The 23974-nt window shown below is 36.8% G+C and overlaps 1 protein-coding gene and 2 pseudogenes across 4 annotated transcripts; all 3 read right to left on the reverse strand.

Annotated features, from left to right (window-relative positions):
- Window positions 1–1022: 1022 nt before the first annotated feature.
- On the reverse strand, window positions 1023–1695 carry LOC104747361 (non-specific lipid-transfer protein 9-like). 2 transcript variants are annotated; one of them, XM_010468992.3, is made up of 2 exons: window positions 1298–1695; window positions 1023–1150 (listed from the first exon to the last, which is right to left on the reverse strand). In XM_010468992.3, exons 1-2 carry the CDS (start codon window positions 1648–1650, stop codon window positions 1138–1140), a joined length of 366 nt encoding a protein of 121 aa, XP_010467294.1. In that variant the 5' UTR covers window positions 1651–1695; the 3' UTR covers window positions 1023–1137. The 2 variants fall into 2 exon arrangements, with proteins under 2 accessions (XP_010467294.1, XP_087345736.1); XM_087489610.1 differs by having other exon boundaries at window positions 1290–1695.
- A 3336-nt stretch (window positions 1696–5031) lies between these two features.
- On the reverse strand, window positions 5032–6425 carry LOC104748714 (NAC domain-containing protein 1-like; annotated as a pseudogene). Its single transcript, XR_015582649.1, has 3 exons — window positions 5999–6425; window positions 5642–5899; window positions 5032–5536 (listed from the first exon to the last, which is right to left on the reverse strand). The product of XR_015582649.1 is annotated as an NAC domain-containing protein 1-like (transcript).
- A 544-nt stretch (window positions 6426–6969) lies between these two features.
- LOC104747362 (serine/threonine-protein kinase WNK2 pseudogene) lies at window positions 6970–7765 on the reverse strand (annotated as a pseudogene). Its single transcript, XR_015581665.1, has 3 exons — window positions 7745–7765; window positions 7505–7682; window positions 6970–7408 (listed from the first exon to the last, which is right to left on the reverse strand). The product of XR_015581665.1 is annotated as a serine/threonine-protein kinase WNK2 pseudogene (transcript).
- Between the last annotated feature and the right edge of the window lie 16209 nt (window positions 7766–23974).

Raw genomic sequence — 23974 nt, forward strand, 5'->3', positions numbered from 1 at the left:
TTCCACTCACCACGATTTACAGGAGAAACTGTCATCCTTTGCCAAACACGGCTCAGAACAAGAGGTATGAGGATTTACTCTCCTCTTGATTGAAATCGAGCAATCCGATGATTCAAAACTTCTGAATCACCACTCAGCTTTGACTTCTTCATCTTGAAGGAGATCTAACTGAATCTGCAAAAGGGGAAAAACAAAAAACTTAGCCATAAGGGCTAAAAGAACTCGCATCTAAGCGAGAATTAAAACCGGACTTAGCCGGAAGCAAAAAACCGACTACAAGAGTCGCCGGATTAATTTACATAAGCTTTCTCTCTCTGAAAAATTTGAGAGAGAGAAGAGAGAGAAAGCTTTTATAATACTCAATTCAGATGTTATTCTTATATATAAAGGACCCATATAGTTTTTAAAAAAAAAAATAGATTAAAATTTTATCTACAAAATGGTCCAAAATTTTACATAAAAATTCAAAAAAAGCTCCCAATTTGTTTTTTTTTCCAAAAAAGTCAGAAAAGTTTTTTTTTTACCAAGGGATTAGATTAATGTTGGCCGGGCCTGTGTGACAGCTCATTTTTCTTTGAAGTAGAATATTAAAAGAGCTTCACTTTCGGTTGTTACAATGGAGTACGAAATCATCTGGACTTTTTATTTTTCTTGTCGCTGTTGCTGGTTGACCGACTAAGAAAAGAACACGTCCTATGACTCTTGAGACTGAGCTTGAGACCGCGAGCTTGTTATGAATTTTCCTAATTGATGCCTAATTTTCTAGCGTTATGCTTCTGGTGTTGTTTTTGTATGAACCGATATTCATCATCTTTGTAATTGTAATAACAGATGCCAACCTGTTGGAATTTTTGTATTCTTACTTCGTTTTATTCTTCTTTGATAAATTTAAATATATTGAGGATCATTTAGTCGTTTTTTCCTTTAGTTTTTGGGACATAAAAGTCCTTTTAATACTATGAACTATGTTATTATTTGAAAGTATTGTGCTAGCAAAATCTTATTATCATCTCCAAAAATGGTTTTGACAAAAAAAATTGTATTATTGTTTTATTATTTGAAGGGATTTTCTTGTACATGAATCAAATTTTCATCTAATACTATCTTTACTTTGATTCTAATTTTTTCTTACTCGCCTTAAACTTTAATGCTGCACAAAAAAAACAAAAATTGAGAAAACTATGAGAGAAATATTATCACGTTTTGTGTTTCTAATATGATAAAGGGATTAACACAAAGAATGGAAATAAGAAAAACTATTATAATCAATTTTAAATAACATGAATTACCTATTTACCTGTTACAATCAAGCTTTGGACCAATGGGTGCGAATAAGGTAATACCACATAATTTTGGCAAATGGTCAAACTTGTATGGATCGGCTGTAGTCATTGCTGCTACAGTTGACAGACAAATGCACATATCACGACGTTGGTCAAACGTTTTAACACTATTGTTCACTTTGCTTACGCCTCTGCAACAATCTGGTGATGGCTTAGCTTGAGGAGGAGCCCAAAGGTACGTTAAACAGGGTTTTACATCATTGAGTGCTACTTCACAAGGCGTTAAACTATTCACTGTTTGAATATTAAAAGGTAAAGTAAAAATAGTGATTGCAATGACACAAGCGATTAAAACCGATTTGCTCATTTATGTTTGATTAATTGTGATTGGGATTTCTTTTTATGGTGCTCAATTTCCTTTTGGGGTGGAAAATATTTATACTAGTGTCTTAATCAGATGCAGTCAAACAATATAAATCTTAATTACTACAGCCGATAAAGTCAGATGCAGTCAAACAATAAAATGTTTACTAGTGTCTTAATCAGATGCAGGCAAACAATTAAACAATCAGATGCAGTCAAACAATATAGATCTTAAAAGCACTTTGTATTAGGGAAGAATTTTTATTAGACTCTCTATATTACTTCTTGTACAAGTATTTTCATGTATTGGGTTTAGGAAAGTTTACATTATATCGGTGTTAGCAATTTAGCATTATGTTAATGTTATCACTATATAAACTAGATTTGAACCCGCGGTACACCGCGTGCATATAATTTTATTATTATTTATATTTTATGTTTTATTTTTTTGTTAAATATTAGATGTTTTGTAAATAGAGGAATAACTATTTTTTCCGATTGTTTGTACGGCAAAATATTTATACTAATTTTTTAATATGTAATATACTTCATGACCATTTGTTTATATTTAGTTTGTTTTGTTTAGTGTTTGATATTCTATTTTGATTTTTAATTATTATAACAAAAAAGAAAGGATCTAAATACATAATAAGTTATTATACGCTATGATTAAGTCACATTGTTTCTAATTATTTAAATATTTTACACAATCTTAGTTAAATCAACTTGATTTTATATGTCAAATATTCTAATATTAATAGTGTTGAAAAATAATTAAATGAGGATTTAATCCGTGTTAGCACAAATTTAATGATATTTTATTAATTCAAACATGTCGTCTTTACAACTCATCTACTATATAACCATATCATATTGTATTTAAAACATTTTTAATTTTACATATTCGTAATATTTTAAAATTTTATTAAGTTTATATATGTTAATTATAATATTTAAATAAATATGAATCAAAGTTTTTCTTACGCTAAAAATCAAAGCTCACAGATATTGGAAAACAAAATGGGAATCAAATTATTGTTTTCTTTGTTTGCAAATGATTCAGAGATAGAAGGTGTGGTTAAATATATCATTTTGTTTCCATATTGATTTTGCTGTAATTTTTTTTAGGGAAATTTAATTTAAAAGGACATTTTTTCTTGAATTTGTTCCACTATGCTTTCTACGCTAAATTTGCTATTATGCCTAGACTACCCTTTTAAAAAATGAAACTAACTTTTAAGCAATTTAAAATTTTCAATTCCCTAAAAACAAATTCTAGAAATAAAAAAGAGGTTGCCATAAGGTGTTTTTGATGAAAATATGGTGTTTTAACATTGAAAAAAAAAATATTCTGCAACATTTAGAATACATTTTCTACTAATTGTATGTATTCTGAAGATATTAGATTATAAATTCTACATACTCTACATGTTCTAAATAATGTAGATTAAAAATTCTTCGCACTCTACTTATTCTAAAAACTTTAGAATAAATATATCTTCTAAAACTTTTAGAAGTCGGATTTTGTTTGTGTTCTACAGAAACTATAATATATATTCTACACATAACTCTATATTCTACAAATTTTAGAATTTGATTTCTTCACTTTATACATATTCTACTGAAGTCAGAATATGAAATCTATATTTTATCATGTGTCCTACGAAAATTAGAACACTAATTCTAGACTTTACTCTATGTTCTTCATAATTTAGAAAGTATATTCTACAATTATGTTAAAGAAGGAAACTGAATCCTAAATTAAAGGAAACAAAATATTTACGTAATCCCAAAATTATGCAAATCATATATATTCTTAAGATTACGTTCTAACACATTTAGAAAACGTATTCTGAAAACATTATTAATCGATTTGGTTAAAGGTTTTTCATCATTTTCCTACGCTTGTCAACCTAAATTTTATGTTCTTTCATTCAAGAGTTCATTTTACAGTATGTTGCAAATCTATGTAACATGTGGTGTATGGAGATGTATCAGCCAAAATGAATGGAGATTTATTGTTGACGAAGGAAAACCACTAGTAAAAATAGAGCGTATAGCCATGGAAAATTCTGTGACTAAGGCTATATTATGGTAGCTATATGACTACACAAACACGGAAAAAATCGTGTGTATACGATCGTGAGTAAAAATTATGGAGAAAAATTGTGTCGAGATCAAGAGAGAGAGTTATGTCTCGAGAGAGTAAAAAAAATTTGTGAGATTTAGTTTAGGAAAATTCCTTTTTTTGGTTTTGATATAATTTAGAAAGTATAAAAAAATGGAAGTTAAGAAAAAGAGAATTTTGATTTTTTCCCTATGGTTTAGCAATTAAGGGTATAATCGAGTTTTTTATGTATAGTTAAACCTACTATACAAAACTTAAAAAAAAAAGAGCATAGTGGGACAAATTCAATAAAAAATGTCCTTTTCAATCAAATTTCCCATTTTTTTAGTTAGAATGAAATGTAAAAATTTAGGAAACAAAATCTGAAATAATGCTATTTTTGGAAGTTTTTGAGGAGTTAATGTTGTAAATAAAAATTTAAATATAGAAAACTGAAAGGACATAACACAAACTGTACTTAAAAAATGTTAATATAGATATATATGTAATGATCTCATATAAGATAAGATAATAAAGACGTTTCCATTAAACCCTCTTCTCTAGTTTTTACACTCTCGGATGCAACATATGATGTTTCCATAGTCAAGACATCCTTATCTATCTCTAAGATTGAGTATCTTCCACTGTTATCCTTCCATAAACACATCGTAATCAGTCCCCATTAGAACATTTGGATCTCCAACAACTTCCTTCAAAATATAACTCTAACGGTCATTGCTTGCATCCTTGATTTCCTTATCTTTAGCCAAAGCCACAATTATCAGATGTTGATTCCATTTTATCTAAAAAATCATGAATCACCATTATTTTCTTGACCACTGTTAGAAGATGACTGAGATTGAGACTGGGACTGAGTTGATTGCCCTTCTTTTTTTTTTTCGTTTTCTCAAATTACCACTGTAGTCCCTAACAGTTACGCATTACAACCTCTATAGAAAATGTAAGATTCTTGGTGTCCTCACTATCTTTTCCATAAAACTGTTCAAAACAAAGATTTTCAAATTGCAAATTTTTTCCATAAAACTGTTCAAAACAAAGATTTTCAAACATCTAGAAAATGTAAGATTCTATATGTTTCAAGTCTGACACGATAAGAAATAGAGGAGTAAATAATATTAACATTTTAAGACATTAAAAGCAATACAGAGTAAGAGAACTATCTTTATCTCTGTTCTTTTTTTTTTGTGTTATTTAAAATTTTATTGCAACAGAAAAAAAATAACTACAAGATTTTGAGTTTTTTTTTTTTTGGCAAACTCAAGATTTTGAGTTTTAGAAGATCAAACAATGGCAATTAAAAGGCATAAAGCTAGATTCAGAGTTTAAGAACTCAAAACCAAAACGAAAAAGTGTAATTAAGAAGGCTGAGATCAGTTAGTGTAATCTTTCATCATTCCATTCCATCTGTGTTGAAGCCTTGAAGAAAATCACAATCGTCGGGTTCTTCATCTCCATCGAGTGAATCTGGCTTCATTAATTCAGCCAAGAAATCTTTAAAATCTTCTGGGAGCTCATCAAAGTCATCAAAGTTATCATCGTCTGGGGTCACAGGTGGCTGTGGCTGCGGCTCATGTTGCTGTGCTGGGAGTAAAGAATCATGAGGCTGCTGGAGCTGCGACTGGTCCTGTTGATGCTGCAAATCCAGCTGCTTAACCTCCTCTTTTGATACGCCTTTTCCTTTCTTTAGCTTCTCTTTTTTCTCTGCTTTCATCCTTTTTACTGCCGACGGAGTCAGATAAATCTTGCACAAAGCATAATCCACCTGCACACACACAACAATCGAAACAAAAATCAAAAATCAAAAAAAAAAAAAAATCCAAAAGTGAAAAAATCTCAATAACTTGGATCCCAAGAAATACATACATACCTTGTCGTTATCATCAGTCGACGACTCAAACCAGTATTCATGCATTAACCAATCCGTCTTTACGCCGTTTGGTGGTCTCCCAACGCAGTATTAAAGTGCGGTCACGTAGCCGACGTCGCCTTGTCCAGCATCAATCTGCTTGGCACCTACGGTTGCATTCACTGTCATCACCACGTTTCTGCTTTTTCCCACTTTTACCCATCTTGTTTCTCTCCGTTACAAAGAACTATTCTTCATCATTACCCTTCTCGAATTCCACTAGTTAAGGAAAAAAAAGATAGAAATATATAATTACATATATGAATGAATATATAAAACCTAAAGAACTAAAAGAAAGATATATCAAAATAGGCAAACCTGAAAGTTGATATGGATTGGACTTGTAAATATTGACGTGATGGATAGGAATATTAAACGGTGGGTAATAATATTTCCTGTCTGGTGAGAAAAGTTTCAAGTAGTCAATAAAGAGTTCCTCATCGCTTGGTGTAAACTTGAAGCCTGGAGGTAAAACGTAAGGTAAGTTATGAGCAGCCGAAGAAGAACAAGAAGAAGAAGAAGAAGAAAAAAAGGCAATCCCTGATGGTGGTTGCGTTTGCGGTTCCCGTTCCGGTGATGATCTCTCTTTGCGCTTGTTTCTTGAAGGCATCGACATCAAGAAACTCTAGAGCGTTAAGGAAAAACAAATAGTGGTACCTTAAAATAAGCTTTACATTATATATGTCTCTTTTTATAAAGGGTGTTGTGACGATGGATATATTTTCAATTAATTATAATTAAGATATACATCTAGATATATTTCAATCTTAAATCTTAAGATGTGCGGAATGAGAAAGGTTTCATATTATTTCACAACCAAAAAAAAAGAAGAAAAAAAGTTGTGATCATTAGAGCATATTTATCGGTGGGTTGTGAAAAGGGGAGTTCTTAAATTTTTTTATAAATTAATTGTGTACTGTTTGGAATATAAGAATCCATGATCTCTTAGATAAAATTTTCTCTTTTATTGGTAAGTTCTTATTTTGGGTCTCTTATTTTTTAAAAAACTGTTTTTTTAAATTTAAAAGTTTTAAATAGAATAGAAGTGGTATAAATGTGTAAACATTTAAGATTTTATAAAATTAAAAAATATTGCATTTTAATTAATTTTCAAACATACAAAACATAATAAAAACATTAATACATATTACAATAGAAGTGCAATTCATAAATGGAGAGAATGATTAATTTTAATACTGATTTGAAAATATTGCATTTAATTAATTTTTAAACCTACAAAACATAAAAGCATATTAAAAATAGAATTACAAATCATAAATAGAAAAAGATTAATTGTAATCTTGATAGTAATATTGAGTTGTTCAATTTCCAAATATTGTCATATGTTGAAGCTTATACAAGGAACAACTAGCATTCACAATCACAACAAAGAGAGAAATAAAACAACCACCTAGAATAGCTTTGATCCAAAATTACAGCAACAAACCAGTTTCTCTCCTGATGATGATACAGTCTCTTCTTGTATATACCCGTTTGAAGCACAATCTCCACAGAACCCTGCATTGTTATTGTTTTTGATCACATTTTGAGAACATTCTGTATCAGTTTTCCAATCAGGTACCAACGCAGCAATCTCTGAATCGATCATCTCAGCGATTTTAGCAACATCTTGATATGTTATGTCTAGCTCTGATACCATCTCTTTTGCTACACTCAATGCAGTATCAATAGCTGTCTCAAAAGGGAAGTAAATGTTCCTTATTCGTCCTAACGTTACAAAAAAGTCGAAAGAGTTTTTAACATTTTATAACCAATGATGATCTTACAACTATGGTTAAAAAAAGAAAAAGATTGAGACTTTACCTTCTGCATCAGAGATTCTGATCCTCAAAAATATCCCATCACTATCATTTCTCTTCCCTTTAATCGAAATATCAACATGGTCCTCATCATCATTAGCGAAAAGATCAATCTCACAGATCTGTGACGATGACTCATACTGATCAATCAGAGGTTGTCTAAGGAACAAACCACTTACTGTCTGAGAGTACCAGAGGTGAAGAGCTCAGTGACGAAATTGATTGATAAATTGTTAGTATCAACCCAAGAAGTGTAGAATTTCATAATGTTTTGAGAGATTCAAATTCTTGAGAAGATGAATCTCTCTGAAGAACTTCTCTAATTCCTCAGGGTTCCTTGTGAAATTTCGAAGCATTACTTGGTTCCATGCTACTTCTATCCCTTCATACTCATCAAACGCTCTGTACCTAGACACAATAACAAGAAGATACATCAGTCTCAAAGAATCCAACGAAATGCTCATTCATTCCCACTAGCACACTATCATCAAAGGGATGCAATAATAACCAGCACACACTCAACAGAAAACTCACTAACACACACAATCTTATGATCTAACCAAAGAGTAACAGGTAAGTCCACAATCCAAATTTCAGACTCTTTCTACACAAAACTAATAACAAAACTAGAATACAAAGATACCACTAAAACCCCAAAACTCGATCAGATAAAAACCCTAATCGAATTCGAATTCGAATTCAAAAAAAAAGAAAAAATGAGTAAGAAGGTTGCGAAATTCGTTTACCTAATCGCGAAATCTCCTCCGCTGATTCAATCTCCTCTGCTACGCCTCACCTCCGACCCGAACCTCCTCTGATTCAATATCCTTCGATTCCATCTTCTTCCTTTGTCGATTCGGCACTTCTATCGCGAGAGAGAAAGAGAGAGACAGAGAGAAAAAGAAAGAAATATTTGATCGGGCAAAATTTTTTTTTTCTCTTATATTATTTTCAGAACGGTGACACGTAGAGTCTCTTTATTAAATTTGGGTATACTATATAAGAGGCTCCCTTAATTTTTTTTATTTTCTTCTGATTTATTTTTTTTCCACAAAACACTAAAACCCCTCTATGAACCTCTCTATGAACCCCCGATAAACATGGTCTTAGAGATTTAAGATTACATTATGTCTCTTATAGATTATGGTGGTAGACTTATTTTTAATTTATTAAATTAAGATATTCATCTAGATATATTTTAAAACTGAAGGACATAAATTTTTTTTATTGTACTATATGTTATTAAAAAAAAACCTTTAAAAACTTATTTTGCCCAAAAGGTGATATCGTGATATAAACCATCAACTGATATATCATGTGTTAGTCCCTTTAAATTCTTTGTGAGTTGTTCACAATTCGTTCAAAATAAACAAAAATTAATCCTTTTATCCATGCCTGTTGAAGCGCAGCAAGTAAAGCCATACTTTCAACTTCCAAGGTGAGTTAGCATTGAGAAGAATGCTGGAACCCATCCTAAAGAAACACCATTGTGTCTCGAATAATCCAACCACCCGTTATCTTACGAGTGATATGATCAAAAGCCGCATCAAAGTTTTGAAGCTTAAGAAATGCGACTTTGGTAAGTTTGAGTTGGAATACCTTGGTCACATCATCTCTAGCGATGGCGTTAAGGTTTGTTAGACAAAGATCCATGCGATACTCGATTGGCCACCACCAACGACAATTACCAACCTGTGTGGTTTCCTCGGTCTCATTGGTTACTATAGAAAGTTCGTGAAGGATTATGGCATTAGCGCATTGCCGTTGACGAATCTACTCAAAAAGGGCGGGGATGTTGTAGCTAACGAGGCTTTCAAAACACTCAAAAAGGCCATGACAACAATACCCACGTTAGCTTTACCAGATTTTGAGGCTCCATTTGTCATTCAAACCGATGCATCCGGCGATGGCATTGGCGCCATCTTCCTCCAGCATGGTAAGTCTATTGGTTTTATGAGTCGCCCTCTAGGTGTTGCAAGACAGAACTGAAGATGCAGTTACCGCAGCAGGCTGTTGTTTTGAACAAGGAGCTGCAAGGACACAAGACTCTGCATCTGAGGACAGAAGAGTGAAGGATGACAAGGAAGCACAGCTGACGGGTCTAATCCCGTGTTGGTCGAATATGAAGATAAAGCAGAATCAGGAGAGAAGATATTTGGAGAATATCCTTTTCGACGATTAAGGAAAGAGAGACCTTGGCGAACAAGCAATTGCCTTAGACAAAGATTTGAAGATCTTTTAGTTTGGATTTTGTGAGGCCGAGTATATAAGACTGGGAGGGTTTAGACGTAGGTTTTTAACACTTGGAGAAAACCTTTGGTGAGAGATTGTAACTTCAAGGCTAATCAAAGAAAGCTAAGAAGGTGAGTGTTGGGATATTCTCTTAGATCTATACTGGTGAGAGTTTAGATAGAAAAGAGGAGAGTGCTTAGATTTATTCTTGTAATCATTTACGTGTTTGATAAGAATAAATAGAGAAGCGTTTGCTTGGCGTTTTCCAAGCACAAGATTGTGGTGTTAACCCTCTATACCTTTTCAATTGGTATAAGAGCAGACACCTGATAAAAGTCTGTTTTGTCTTTTCAACGGTGAGATCTTGTGACAAGAGGTATGGAGAAACCACAACCTTATGTTTCAATACCAAAAGTTCTAAAACTGGATCCAGAGCACTATGGGCACTGGAAGGTGTCGGTCAAACAGGCTATTCAAGACATCGACATGGAGGCCTGGTTTGCTGTTGAAGATGGCTGGACCAAACAAATGGTGAAAAACGGCAAAGGTGAATTGATGCCTAAACCTCGGAAACAGTGGACTGCAGAAGAGAAGGCTGAGGCTAAGCACAACTCACAAGCCTTGTCGGTGATTTTCAATTCATTGCCGCTGGACCAGTTCAATAGTGTTCAGGGATGTGTGGCGGCAAAAGAAGCTAGGGATATTCTCCAAGTCACCTTCGAAGGAACTAGAAATGTGAGCGGACACGTCTGGATAATCTGGCATCAGATTTTAAGAATCTATCCTTGGAAGAGGGTGAAACCATTGCTAGTTACAACAGTCGTCTAAGTGCTATCGCACAGGAGGCTGTAGTCATGGGTAAGCATTACAAGGACAAGAAGCTGGTTAAGAAATTTCTCAGGAGTATCCCAGATAAGTTTCAACCACACAGATCCGCTATTGATGTTTCTTTAAACTCGGATGAATTGAAGTTTAGTCAAGTTGTTGGAATGATGCAATCTTTTGAGATGCAACTGAAGAAAAAGGAACAACGTGCTGAACGATCATTTGCCCTAAAGGCTGTTGAGACACAGAAGACGCTGAGGCACAAGATACTGCAGATGAGGAAAAAGTTGGGTTACTTGTGAGGAAGTTCTTTTGGAAGATGGAGCGTGGTCAGCGTAGAGGATCCTCATGTACGGTCAGGAGTGACTCAGAAAAGGACTTTAAGAGGGGTGACAAGCAAGAGCGTCAATGTCTGGAGTGTGAAGGATATGGACATCCCAGGGCAGAGTGTCCTAACAACAAGCGCAAAAGTTCAATGCAGTGCTACGGGTGCAAAGGATATGGACACACCAAGGCTGAATGTCCTACCAAAGAGGGTAGATCCAAATCATTTGTTGTTTGGAGTGATAGTGAATCTGGTGGTGATGAGCAAGATGGTGAAGTCCTTAATAACTATGTGGCTTTACTAGGAGTCATTGAGGAAGATGAAGTGGTGGAGTAGGATGTGAAAGATCAACCAGCTGTTGTGTCTGATCCTAAGGATGATGATGCGGATCTGCCAGCAGTGGAACATGTTACCCTACTAATTTCGAGCCTGGTTCAGAAAACGCAGGAATATGATGCGTTGCTAGCTGAAAAAGTGGATTTGGTGTCGAGGCTCACCTCGCTGTCTTCAAAACTTGAGGAGGAAAGAACCAAGTCTCAGAGACTTGAGAAGCAACTGGATGAGCAGCTGAAAACATCAGAATGTTGAGCAAAGGAACAAAGGATCTTGACACCATTCTAAGTAGTGGGAGAATGGGCAATATGAAGTGGGAACTTGGGTATCAAGGTGATGATGCCTCGACATCCACAAAGTTTGTCAAGGGCCTGAATACAGTGAACAAAGAGGCTGCACCTATCCAACCGAAGACACAAGTGACGACACCAGTTAAGGACAATCATCACCAAACAAGAAATACTCATTCTCAAAGGAGAATTCAGTCGTCTTACAGAGCACCATACAGAGCTATGCCTGTGAATCACTCATTGGATCCATATCGTTTGGCTGAGAATCCCTATTTAGCGCATCATGCATATGGACCAGTTTACAATACTCCAGGAAGTCGAAGGAATGGTTGTTGGTACTGTGGAAATCTAACTCATTTTAAAGCACAGTGTTACGAGTACATCTATCACATATCAAAGGTTACCCAACAAGAGACTAGAGGTATGAGACCGATCAACAAGCAGCTATTCGTCAAAAGGAATGGTATGTACTGTAATGTAGCTCATGCTGAGGATAAATTTGGCTCTGACCAGAAGAAGTGGTATTTTGATAGTGGTTGTTCCAGACTTATGACCGGAGCTCATACTAACTTGTCAGAATTTGAGAATATATCTACTGGGCGTGTTACTTTTGGTGATGGAGCAAAATGAGAGCTCAAAGGTAAAGGTGTTACTGGTGGAAGTACACAACCCTGTCTCAAAGATGTATTTCTAGTTGATGGGTTAAAGGAAAATCTCCTCAGTGTCAGTCAATTGTGTGATGAAGGTTTAGATGTTACTTTCACTAAACGAGATTGCAAAGCTGTTGATCAACAAGGGTCTGTGAAGCTCGAAGGCAAGCGGTCTGGTAATAGCTGCTATATGTGGAAATCAACAAATCATTGCTTTCATGCATCCACAAAGACAGACACTGAGTTGTGGCACCAGAAGTTGGGTCACCTGAACATCCGCACCATGCGTAAACTCGCACATAAAGAAATTGTCCGAGGGATACCTAAGCTCCAGTCTAATCAACACTTTGTGTGTGGACCCTGCAACAAAGGGAAACAGGTAAAAGTGTCACACAAGGCTGTTCATGATGTCCGCACTGGCCGTATTTTGGAATTGGTTCACATGGATCTCATGGGCACAATTCATGTTAATAGTCTGTTTGGTAAACGCTTTATTTTTGTTATGGTCGATGACCACTCTCGCTACACATGGGTGCATTTTCTTAGGGAGAAGTCAGATACACTTGAATGCTTTCGTATTTTGGCCTTAAAAATCAAAGGTGAGAAGTGGGCTATCAAGGCAATTTGTAGTGATCATGGTGGGGAGTTTCAGAACGAGCAGTTTGATCAGTTTTGCACAACTCAGGGGATTACACATCAATTCTCAGCTCCCAGGATGCCGGAACAGAATGGTGTTGTTGAGCGCAAGAACAGAACCTTGCAAGAAATGGCTCGGGCAATGCTTCATGGGAATCAAGTTCCTCAACACTTCTGGGATGAGGCTGTCAATACTGCATGTTACATTATTAACCGTGTGTATGTTCGGCCAGGAACGTCCAAGACACCCTATGAATTGTGGAAAGGTCGCACTCCCTCGGTAAGTTATTTCCATGTTTTTGGGTGTGTCTGCTACATCTTAAATGACAAAGACCAGCTGGGAAAGTTCAATTCTAAGAGCGATGATGGACTATTCTGGAAACAGCACTGCCTTTCATGTTTACAACAAGCGTCTGCGTTCTGTTCAGAAAACTGTCAGTGTGGTGTTTGACGACATTTCTTTTCAGCGATTGTCATTCATTCCAATTCCACACTCCGATGATTCGGTAACTGCTGCTCCTGAGACCTCCTCTGGTGTACCCGAGTCTACCGATTCTACTATAGTCCCTTGTGCTTCCTCAGAGGAATGTCCTATTCCGGATGTCTCTCAGGTGCATCGGAATCACTCCTCTAATGATGTTATTGGCAAGATTCAGGGGGAAGAGTTACCAGGGGAAAGCAGATTGACTTTCTTCATCTGGCTGGGAAGAAACAACGATCGATTATTCAGCAAGTGCCTCAGGACTCTGAAGTCGTACAATTTGCCTGTTTTGTCTCCTCAATAGAGCCGAAGAATCACAAAGAAGCTCTAGGAGATGAGTTATGGATAGCTGCAATGCAAGATGAGCTTGAACAGTTTGCTCGCAGAGATGTGTGAGAACTCACAAGAAGACCGGAGGATGTTAATGTGGTGGGAACCAAATGGATCTTTAAGAACAAAAGTGATGGAAATGGATGTATTGTGAGAAACAAAGCTCGCCTTGTTGCTCAGGGCTACTCACAAGTAGAAGGAGTTGACTTTGATGAAACCTTCGCGCCAATGGCAAGGTTGGAATCCATTCGCTTTTTGTTTGGAATGACATGTGCTTTGAACTTCACAATGCATCAGATGGATGTTAAGAGTACTTTCCTTAACGGAATTCTTCAAGAAGAAGTCTATGTCGAGCAACCCAAAAGATTTGAGGATCCTCAGCATCCGGAACATGTGTACAAACTGAAGAAAGCTCTGTATGGACTAAAAAAAGCACCTAGAGCCTGGTATGAAAGGTTGACAATGTTTCTTATGGATCAAGGCTATGTTCGTGGAAGTGTGGACAAGACTTTGTTCGTTCTGAGTCTCGACAAAGGCCTGATGTTTGTGCAAATCTATGTCGATGACATTGTCTTTGGATCAACCTGCCAGCAACTTGTCGATCAGTTTGTCCAGAATATAACTGATGAGTTTGAAATGAGTAAATGTGGTGAACTAACTTATTTTTTGGGCTTGCAAGTACAACAGTCGGCTGATGGCATCTTCGTCTCTCAAAGCACGTATGCAAGAAGCTTGGTAACAAGATTCAGTCTTACCACCAGTAAGGAAGCCAATATACCTATGGGGGTAAACGACAAGCTCTCGAGGGATGAAGCAGGGGAGGATGTGGATGAGAAGCTGTATCGAGGAATGATTGGACAGCAAGCCGTCCGGAAATCTGCTTAGGTCTTGGTGTTTGTGCGAGATATCAGGCAAGGCCGAAAAAGTCACATCTCCTGGCTGTTAAGAAGATCATCAAGTACATCAAAGGCACAATTGAACTTGGTATCTACTATACCAAGGACACAACCACCAGTCTAACAGGCTACTGTGATTGGGCTGGCTCCGTGGATGATCGCAGAAGCAAGAGTGGTGGATGCTTCTTTATGGGAAACAATCTAATATCTTGGCATAGTAAAAAGCAAAACAGTGTATCCCTGTCAACAGCTGAAGCTGAGTACATAGCCTTGGGTAGCTGTTGCATGCAACTGATGTGGATGGAGCAGATGGCCGCTGATTACGGTATTGTTTTTGACTCTATCTTAATCCATTGTGACAATCAAAGTGCAATAAATATTTCAAAAAATCCTGTTCAACATTCGCAAACTAAACAGATAGATATTAGACATCACTTCATTCGTGAATTGGTTGAGGCAAAATTGATTGAGATTGATCATGTTCGTACTGAATTCTAGTTGGCTGATCTGTTTACTAAACCATTGGACTTTATCAGATTCACTAATCTGCGAAAGTCCATTGGGATATGTGAAATCTAATTCATTGTTGAGTTGTGTTGATTGATTGTTAGGGACACTCATCAAATCAGACCATAGAAATCCTATGATACATAAAAGATTAACGGTTGTCTTGTACTTAAAGACTGGATGGAAATAACTGTCTGTCATACCGGTTCGTGTCCCTGTAAAATGTTGTCATGTCATTAGGAGGTCAAAGAGCTGAGGAGAGACAAAGCCCTGTGATTGTTTCAGAGGATTAAGCTGTTTTCAGTGATTGATTAAGTCAAGTGATATCACTAAATTACAAGATCTTCGAAGCAAGGTGGTAGTACAAAGCACTGTGAGTCATCAAAGCAGTTTTTTAATTAAAAAAAAAAATGGAAGAACCTTGCTTCTTGATCTCTCCAAAGAATTTCCAGCTGCCTATGCATGTTTGGTTGGCATCAAAAGGATTGAAGGCATGACAGTGTGAAAGTCTAGCCATCATTGTCGACTGATGGGTGTGCTGAAACAAAAAATTGGCATGGCTACACAAGAAGATGTTTCCAGGTATGTTCCATATGTTTTAAAATAATTATTAAAAAAAAAAACCATATGTGTCATGGATTGATCTCTCTGGGTCCCTGAACAATTCTCTGTGAATTCTGGTATATCTAATCAATAAGCCGCATTAACTTAAGTTATTGTATTGTTTACACTCGAAAAGGGCATTATTGCACTAAATTGTTGTTCGAGTGGATGCAAGAATATGGATTTGCATGTGAATTGTAACTTGGCCCAACTCGGCCTGTTAAGAGATGTATATATAAGAGGATCTTGGTCTAGGGTTTTCACACCGCATCCTCTTTGGGAATTCGAACAGTCGCTTGCTCAATCCTCTCTTTTCGCTTCCTTTTGATCCTTCTCGCTTGTTACGTTCTCTATCGATTCGTACTAACTAAGTTGCAGCAATGAAGTCCATCCTGAGCGGCTTGCAGCGCTTCGTTCAACCCCAGCAAGATATTGCTCCCGAGGAACATCACCTGTCTGGTGGCGGATTGGCTTACTCTTATACAACTCCGACGACCCCTCTGTGCACGACCATGGTTCGCTATAATCCAGATGGATTGGAGACGGAGGAGATCCCTGAAGATTTCACTACTGCATCTTCGCGTGACGGTCCGACTACCCCGGTGTCTGATCCTCCTCAGTCCCCTGTTGCATGCGATTCCTCCTCTGCCTCACCACCTCAGAATCAAGATGCAGTCACTTCTCCGGTTGTTGAAGTCTCCGACACTGATCAGTCAATTGAGATTCCGGGATCAAGTGTGTCTTCTCGTCTTCGCAAGCGACAGACGGAATCCGTAATCTACAAGTCTCAAACCAAGCGCCCGTGTACAAGCAAAACTCAGAGTCGTGGTCCAGTCCTGATTCCCTTCGATCGCAAAAGGTTCCATTCCGCTGAGGCCGCACGACGGTATGTCTCCTTCTCTGCTCGCACCCTGGCTCTGGAATCGAGTACTGTCTTCGGTGATGATGGGACTGTCAAGTCTCTGATAAAAAAATCCATGTTACTCAAGACCGTGACAAGAGTAGGCCCCTATGTTGCTGAAGTGGTTTATGAATTTTGGGCCAATCTTCCAACCGTCAAGGTTGACACTAAGTCGGTGGATGTTGTGTGTGACTGGATGTATGAGTTCTCGCCTACCCAAATCAATGTGCTGTTTGGTCTCAAATCAGTGGATCTGCGTGAACAATGGCAACAGGCTGTGGTGATCTTGGAGGAGGACTTAGCAATGTTCCTGTCAGATGGTAAGGTCAAGCAGTGTAAACAGCTGATCCCTGCGGTTGTACGGAACCCAACCATCAAGGAACTCCACAAGCTCTGCTGTAGTAACTGGTATCCTACTGCCAATCATGGGTACATCTCCGCAGGCCACGCAATGGTCATTTACATGATCATGCATCAGATTTCGTTTGACTTTGGCCAGATGGTCTATGACCAGATTCTTCAGCTTGGACTGCAAGCTCAGTCAACTTTCCGGCTGCCATTGTCCTGTCTGATCTATCAGCTGCTTCAAGCTCAGCATTCTGTTGCTGCTGCCAGTCAACCCTCAACACGCAAGGCTGCTGCTAAGAAGAGGGTATATGAGGTTGTGTAATCTGCTCTTAAGGTTGATTCCGGTGCTGATCGTAAAGCTATGCGGTTGGCAATTAAGATTTACAGGATGCACTCGCTGCAGGTAAGTGTTCTGTCTGACTCAACACTGTGTTCTCTGTTTCAATTGATTGATTTTGACTCATTTTTGTCAAACAAGCAGGGGGAGATGTGGACTCGGACTCCAATGAGTTAAGGGGGTTTTAGTTTTGTGGGGGAGTTTGCTGTAATCGTGGGGGAGAAAACTCTGTTTATTCATCGATCTTTGGACTTGAACATTGGTTTTCTTTCGGTTGGTCTGTAATAAGTTTTTGAACCTGGCCTTGGCATTTTATGGTGGATTACTTTCTAGTGTTATATCTTATTTTTGTCGTGTAGCTCTGTTTGGTTCTTGATCATGTCAGGTATTGGAGGATCGATTGCTAGTTTATCAAACAGAGTCAAAAAGGGGGAGATTGAAGATGCAGTTACCGCAGCAGGCTGTTGTTTTGAACAAGGAGCTGCAAGGAAACAAGACTGCATCTGAGGATAGAAGAGTGAAGGATGACAAGGAAGCACAACTGACGGGTCTCATCTCGTGTTGGTCGAATATGAAGGTAAAACAGAATCAGGAGTGAAGATATTTAGAGAATATCCTTATCTACGATTAAGGAAAGAGAGACCTTGGCGAACAAGCAATTGCCTTAGACGAAGATTTGAAGATCTTTTAGTGAGGATTTTGTGAGGCCGAGTATATAAGACTGGGAGGGTTTAGACGTAGGTTTTTTAACACTTGGAGAAAACCTTTGGTGAGAGATTGTAACTTCAAGGCTAATCAAAGAAAGCTAAGAAGGTGAGTGTTGGGATATTCTCTTAGACCTATACTGGTGAGAGTTTAGATAGAAAAGAGGAGAGTGCATAGATTTATTCTTGTAATCATTTACGTGTTTCATAAGAATAAATAGAGAAGCTTTTGCTTGGCGTTTTCCAAGCCGAAGATTGTGGTGTTAACCCTCTATACCTTTTCAAGAACTGGTCCACATATGCTCGTGAGATGCTTGCTATCATTGTGATTAGTCGACTTTGACAACCATATATCATGGGAAGACATTCAAACATACCAAAAGAGCTTGTGTTTCTCCTAGAACAACGAATCCTCACTCCAGAACAACAAAAATGGGCAAGCAAGTTGGCGGGTTATGACTATGTGATCATCTTTAGGTCGGGCTTTGCAAATGTTGCTGATGATGCTCTCTCTTGCTGTTCTGATAGTCCTAGCCTGAATGCGACTTTTGTTCAAACAACAAACCTTTGCGTAATTTCAAACGTTTGGCCCAACAATTCTATTGGCCTCAAATGCATAAGATAGTCCAGGAATATGTGGTTGAATGTGATATTTGTCAATGTGCTAAAGCAGCTACACTTTCCCCGGCCGGTCTGCTTCAACCACTTCCAATACCGGAGCGCATGTGGGAAGATATTTCAATGGACTTCATCGACGGTCTTCCTCACACGATGGCTATACTTTCCTCATGGTGGTCGTTGACCGCCTCAGGAAGTCTTCCCACCTGATTCCTTTGGCTCACCCATATACTACTGCCCTTGTTGCCTCAAAGTTCGTCGCCAACATTTTCAAGCTTCACGGGCTTCTCCATTCCATCGTTAGTGACTTTGACCCAATTTTCATCAGCAAAATATGGCGTGAGTTCTAATGTCTTGCTGGCACGACACTTAAAATGTCCACAGCTTACCACCCACAGACCGACGGGAAAACCGAAGTGGTGAATCACTGTATTGATCAATTCCTCCGCTATTATACACACAACCGACCCGTAAGTGGAGTTCTCGCTTACCATGGGCAGAGTATTGGTATAACACCACATACCACATCTCTACAGGTATGACTCTTTTCAAGGCTCTTTATGGTCAACCACCTCCACCATTTCCAGCCTATGAGGTCCGGTTCTGCCATTGTTGATGAACTGGCGGAGCAGCTCATGTCTCTTGACGAGGTTATTCGTGAGCTGAAGGAACACTTGGAGAAATCCATCCACAAAATGAAACAAGCGGCTGATGGCAAGCGTCGTGAGGTGCATTTCGAGGCAGGCGGTTGGGAATACTTGCGCCTTCAACCATACCGCCAATAATCTGTTTCCAAGCGCATCTCCGAGAAGCTCTCCACTCGTTACTATGGGTCGTTTATGGTAGAAGAAAAAATGGTTCTTTCTCATATCGCCTTAAGCTTCTAGATGGTTCACGAATTCATCCGGTTTTCCATGTTTCTCTCTTGAAGCAGCGTCTGGGCTGTGACACACCTTCTGTTGAGAAGCTTTCACCGCTCCATCCTAATGGCGTTTTGGAACTGCGACCAGCCCATGTTCTCCGACAACACCGCACATAATAGGGTCAAAACTGCTATCATGAAGAACTTGTTCTATGGCAAGGACTCTCTGAAGATGAAGCTACTTGGGAAGATGTCGCCCAATTGCAGCGTAGTTTAGTCTGAACTTGGAGGACAAGGTTCTCAACTACGGCAAGAGTATTGATAAGTACCAAAATGATGAGATTGAAGATGAAGCAATTGGATCTGGTAATGGCCCGCTGCTGAGACGACAGTCTAAGAGGGTTCGAAGGCCCGACAAGAAGTTTTTAGATTGAAGAGACTAAGTCTCTGTTTCTTAATCGTTTTGCAAATTAGTGTAATTGGTCTTCCTATTTGTTAGGGTCCATTTTTCCATCTTTCCATGATATCTTGTATTGTAGGAGTTGTGATCCCTCCATCGTGTTGTATTTGTTTACTTATTTAAGAAATAGAAGAGCCAAAAAGAGGCAATATTAATAGCCCAAAAACTAAGTCTTATTCACTGGTTTATGTTTTGTTTCTTGTTCTTGATACTAACGTTGTGATACGACGAGGTCATAGCTATCATTTCAAAAAAATGTTAATAAATTTTTGTTTTTGTAAAGTAATAAAACAACAAAGATTAGTAGATGATATTTCTATTCTTACTGACTATTATTAAGTTTTTAACATTTCTTTCGTAATGGTAATTTAATGTAATTTTTGATACAATAAGCTAAAGTTATTTCTAATATTAGTATAGATATTTCCAACTTTTACAGGTCAACTTCCTTATTTAAGAAATAGAAAAGCCAAAAAGAGGCAATATCAGCAATCACGTTGCCTTTTGCATCAATCTTTTGGCCCTGCTCATTGCGCAAGTGGTCCTGTTGATCCCTTAAAACACCATCCTCATCAGCTCTCAGAATGATTGTGTAGACAATCTTCAAGGATTTGGCTGCTTTTCGGTTATCACGCTCTAACTTTCCCAACTCTTGGTTTGTAAGCTTCACCGATGGTCCAGTCTTATTGTTCCGAGTTTTAGGCTTAGGAGGCATACACCTGAAATACACAAGAAAAGAGAAACAAAAGTGTATAGTAGCAAATAAAAAGAAAAGTTTAGACGAAAATAAAAACTCAAATCTAATGGTAGATCAAAAGAGTCCCCAGCAACGGCGCCAAAATTTGATATGATCAAATTAACCCTAGAGATACTCTCTCAAATTAAGAGATCACTGTAGTACTTAGGGGTCGAATTCCACAAGGACTCAAGATCACACAATAAATTATAAAGTTTTATATTTACGTTAAATATAATGATTTAAAATTAAGAAAAGCAATGCAAAAATATTACATTAAAGGGTTGTAAATTCAAGGAATTAAAAAGCTAGGTCTAGGGAATTTCTCAAGAAATTATGGGATATCAAATCAATAAATTAATAGGATTCAAGCAATTAAAGACAGATGTAGAACTCTAAACTCAACTGTAAAATAGATCAGTTCTCACTGCAAATATTATCTAAGTTTAAAACATGAAAATCCAAATCTCTTTGTAAAATTCAAGTTAAAAACCAGCTTTGAAAACAAATTTAGTTTGTCCACAAAATTACTAAATCAAATCTTTTTGTAAAATGTAATTTTGCTCATCATAGGCATAATCAAGAAAATCAATTATATTCTCATATCAATTTATTTTCCTAGGTTATTAATTCTAGGTGATCAATCAAGAATTAATATGAAGAACAACCTAAGATGAAGATCACACAAGAATAAGAATCGTAATAAATCAATAGTTCTAATAAACCATAAAAAACTGTGAAAAAAACCCTTAACCTAACAAACAAACTACCCAGACATATTCAATGAAGAACAAAACATTTTTCTGAATAATATGCAATAGAAATTAAAAGAGGAAATAGGGAATTTATGAATCTTCTCTATACAGATGAATTGAGATCCGTCTCTCCCAAAAACTCTCAATATCTCTCTCTCAAAAGGTTGCAGAAATTAAAACTAATGATTTCTAAAACCTCAAAATAATATATATATATATGTCCTAAAACACGCCAGAGACTAATTTTGCAATTATGTAAAACTTCCGGGGGTTACTTTGTAAAACTTCAAACTTGGGCCTTCTCGTGTCGGCCAACTGGAGTGTCGACCGTCACCAAGGGTGTTGTCGATCAACACCATCACTCTTGATCGACTCCAAGTTGATTTCCTTCGGTTCAATGCTTCAAAACATTCCAAATTGCTCCATCTTGCTCCATCCGTACCAAAATTCTAGAAAATCTGTAAAGACTCAAAAACGTCATAGAAAAAAAAATAAAAAGACTCAAATAGCATACTTATATCATAGTTAAAGATCATAAAAACTATGATATTTCACAATTGCCCAAAACCTAAGTCTTATTCTCTTGTTTATGTTCTGTTTCTTGTTCTTGATATTAAGGTTGTGATACGACGAGGTCACATCTATCATTTTTAAAAAGCGTTAATAAATTTTTGTTTTTATAAAGTAATAAAACAACAAAGATTAGTAGATGATATTATTATCCTTAGTGACTATTATTAACTTTTGTAACATTTCTTTTGTAATGGTAGTTTGATGTAAATTTTGATACAATAAGCTAAAGTTATTTCTAATATTAGTATAGATATTTTCAACTTTCACAAGTCAACATGAAAAGTTATATTTTCTAGAAATTATTTGCTACATACTCATCGGTAATCAACAATATTTTTTAAGAAAACAAAAAATTAAGGTACATCATCATCATCTTTAATAATAGCGTACATCATCATTGTTCATGTGTCTACTCAAGACTTTGGGGTTTCATTCCTATAGTAATAAGGGAGACAAACACTGACCTAACCCGATCCTTCTTTGAATCTGAAATTTATGACGCAGTTTGTTCAATAGGCGATGACAGAGCACCAGGACCTAATGGGTTGACAACATGTTTCTATAAAGAATTTTGGTGAACAATTGGAGAGGATGTATCCAGAAGGTGAAAGATTTTTTGCAACATCTTCAATGAAGCCAGACATCAACCATACAAACATATGCATGATTCCAAAAATACCAAATACAACCACTCTATCAGAATATAGACCAATAACCCTCTGTAATGCTATATAAGATTATTTCCAAATGATTAGTAAATAGGCTAAAACCACACCTAGATTCTGTAGTCTCCGATTCACAAGGTGCTTTTATACCTGGTAGGGTGATCACAGACAATATTATGATCTCCCATGAGGTAATTCATTCTCTAAAGAGTCGAAAGAGAGTTTTCAAAAGTTACAAGGTTATAAAAACTGATGTTAGTAAGGCTTATGATAGAGTGAAATGGAAATTTTTGGAGGTAGCATTGAAACTTTTTGGGTTCACAGGTCAATGGAGTAGTTGGGTCATGGCTTATGTTAGATCGGTTTGATATTCAGTTTTGATAAATGGTACACCACATGGTTTGGTCACATCAGAACGAGGCATTCGACAAGGCATTCAACATTTATCATATGTGCGGATATAATGGATCATCTTAAAATCCAAAGTATTTTCATGAGACATTAGAGGTGTTCATATTGGTAATGGTGTGCATGCTATAACTCATCTACAATTTGTGGATGACTCTCTATTTTTTGCCAAGCAAATAAAAGAAACTGTTGAGCCCTCAAAGACGTCTTCGAAGTATATGAATATTCTTCTGGCCAATAAATCAATACAAGTAAATCTTTAATTACTTTTGGTTCCAGAGTGTATGGCCAACTCCAAAACAAACTAAAAGCTATTGTTGACATTCCTAATCATGGTGGAGGTGGTAAATACCTTGGATTACCTGAGCAATTTGGAAGAAAGAAGAATGAAATGTTCAACTATTTTGTTGATCGGGTCAAAGAAAGAACACCTTCTTAGAGTGCAAAGAAACTAACACCCGCTGGAAAGGAGATACTTTTAAAATCGGTAGCTCTTTTGATGCCAGTGTACTCCATGTCTTGCTTCAAACTTCTTGCGAGTATTATCTAAGAATTGAAATCAATTATTATGCAATTTTGGTGAGAGAAAGGAAATCAGGTTTATATGTATAAAAGTAATTTATCTATGCTTTTATAATGTTGCACACGTATTTGAGTGAATCTCATATTCTAAAGGAATTTCTTGGGTTGCATGGAAGTGTTTACAACTTTCAAAACAAGACGGTGGATTGGGTTTTAAGAACCTTGCCAAATTTAATGATTCTTTACTTTCAAAACAAGCTTGGTGGATTATCAATCATCCTAACTATCTTTTTGCTCTTATGATGAAGGCTCATTATTTTCGAGATGACATGTAACGTCAGTGTCCTGCGGTAATAAAAATATTTGAGTTTTTGTCGGGAATTAGAGTGAAATCGGTTTAATTCTAGTTGATTTATTAAACTAGTTAATTTATTATTTTATACCAAAATGATGGTTTAATAAATTATTGGTTTAGAT

The sequence above is a fragment of the Camelina sativa genome, chromosome 15 (assembly GCF_030686135.1).
Source record: "Camelina sativa cultivar CO46 ecotype springtype chromosome 15, ASM3068613v1".
In the NCBI taxonomy this organism is placed as follows: Eukaryota; Viridiplantae; Streptophyta; class Magnoliopsida; order Brassicales; family Brassicaceae; genus Camelina; species Camelina sativa.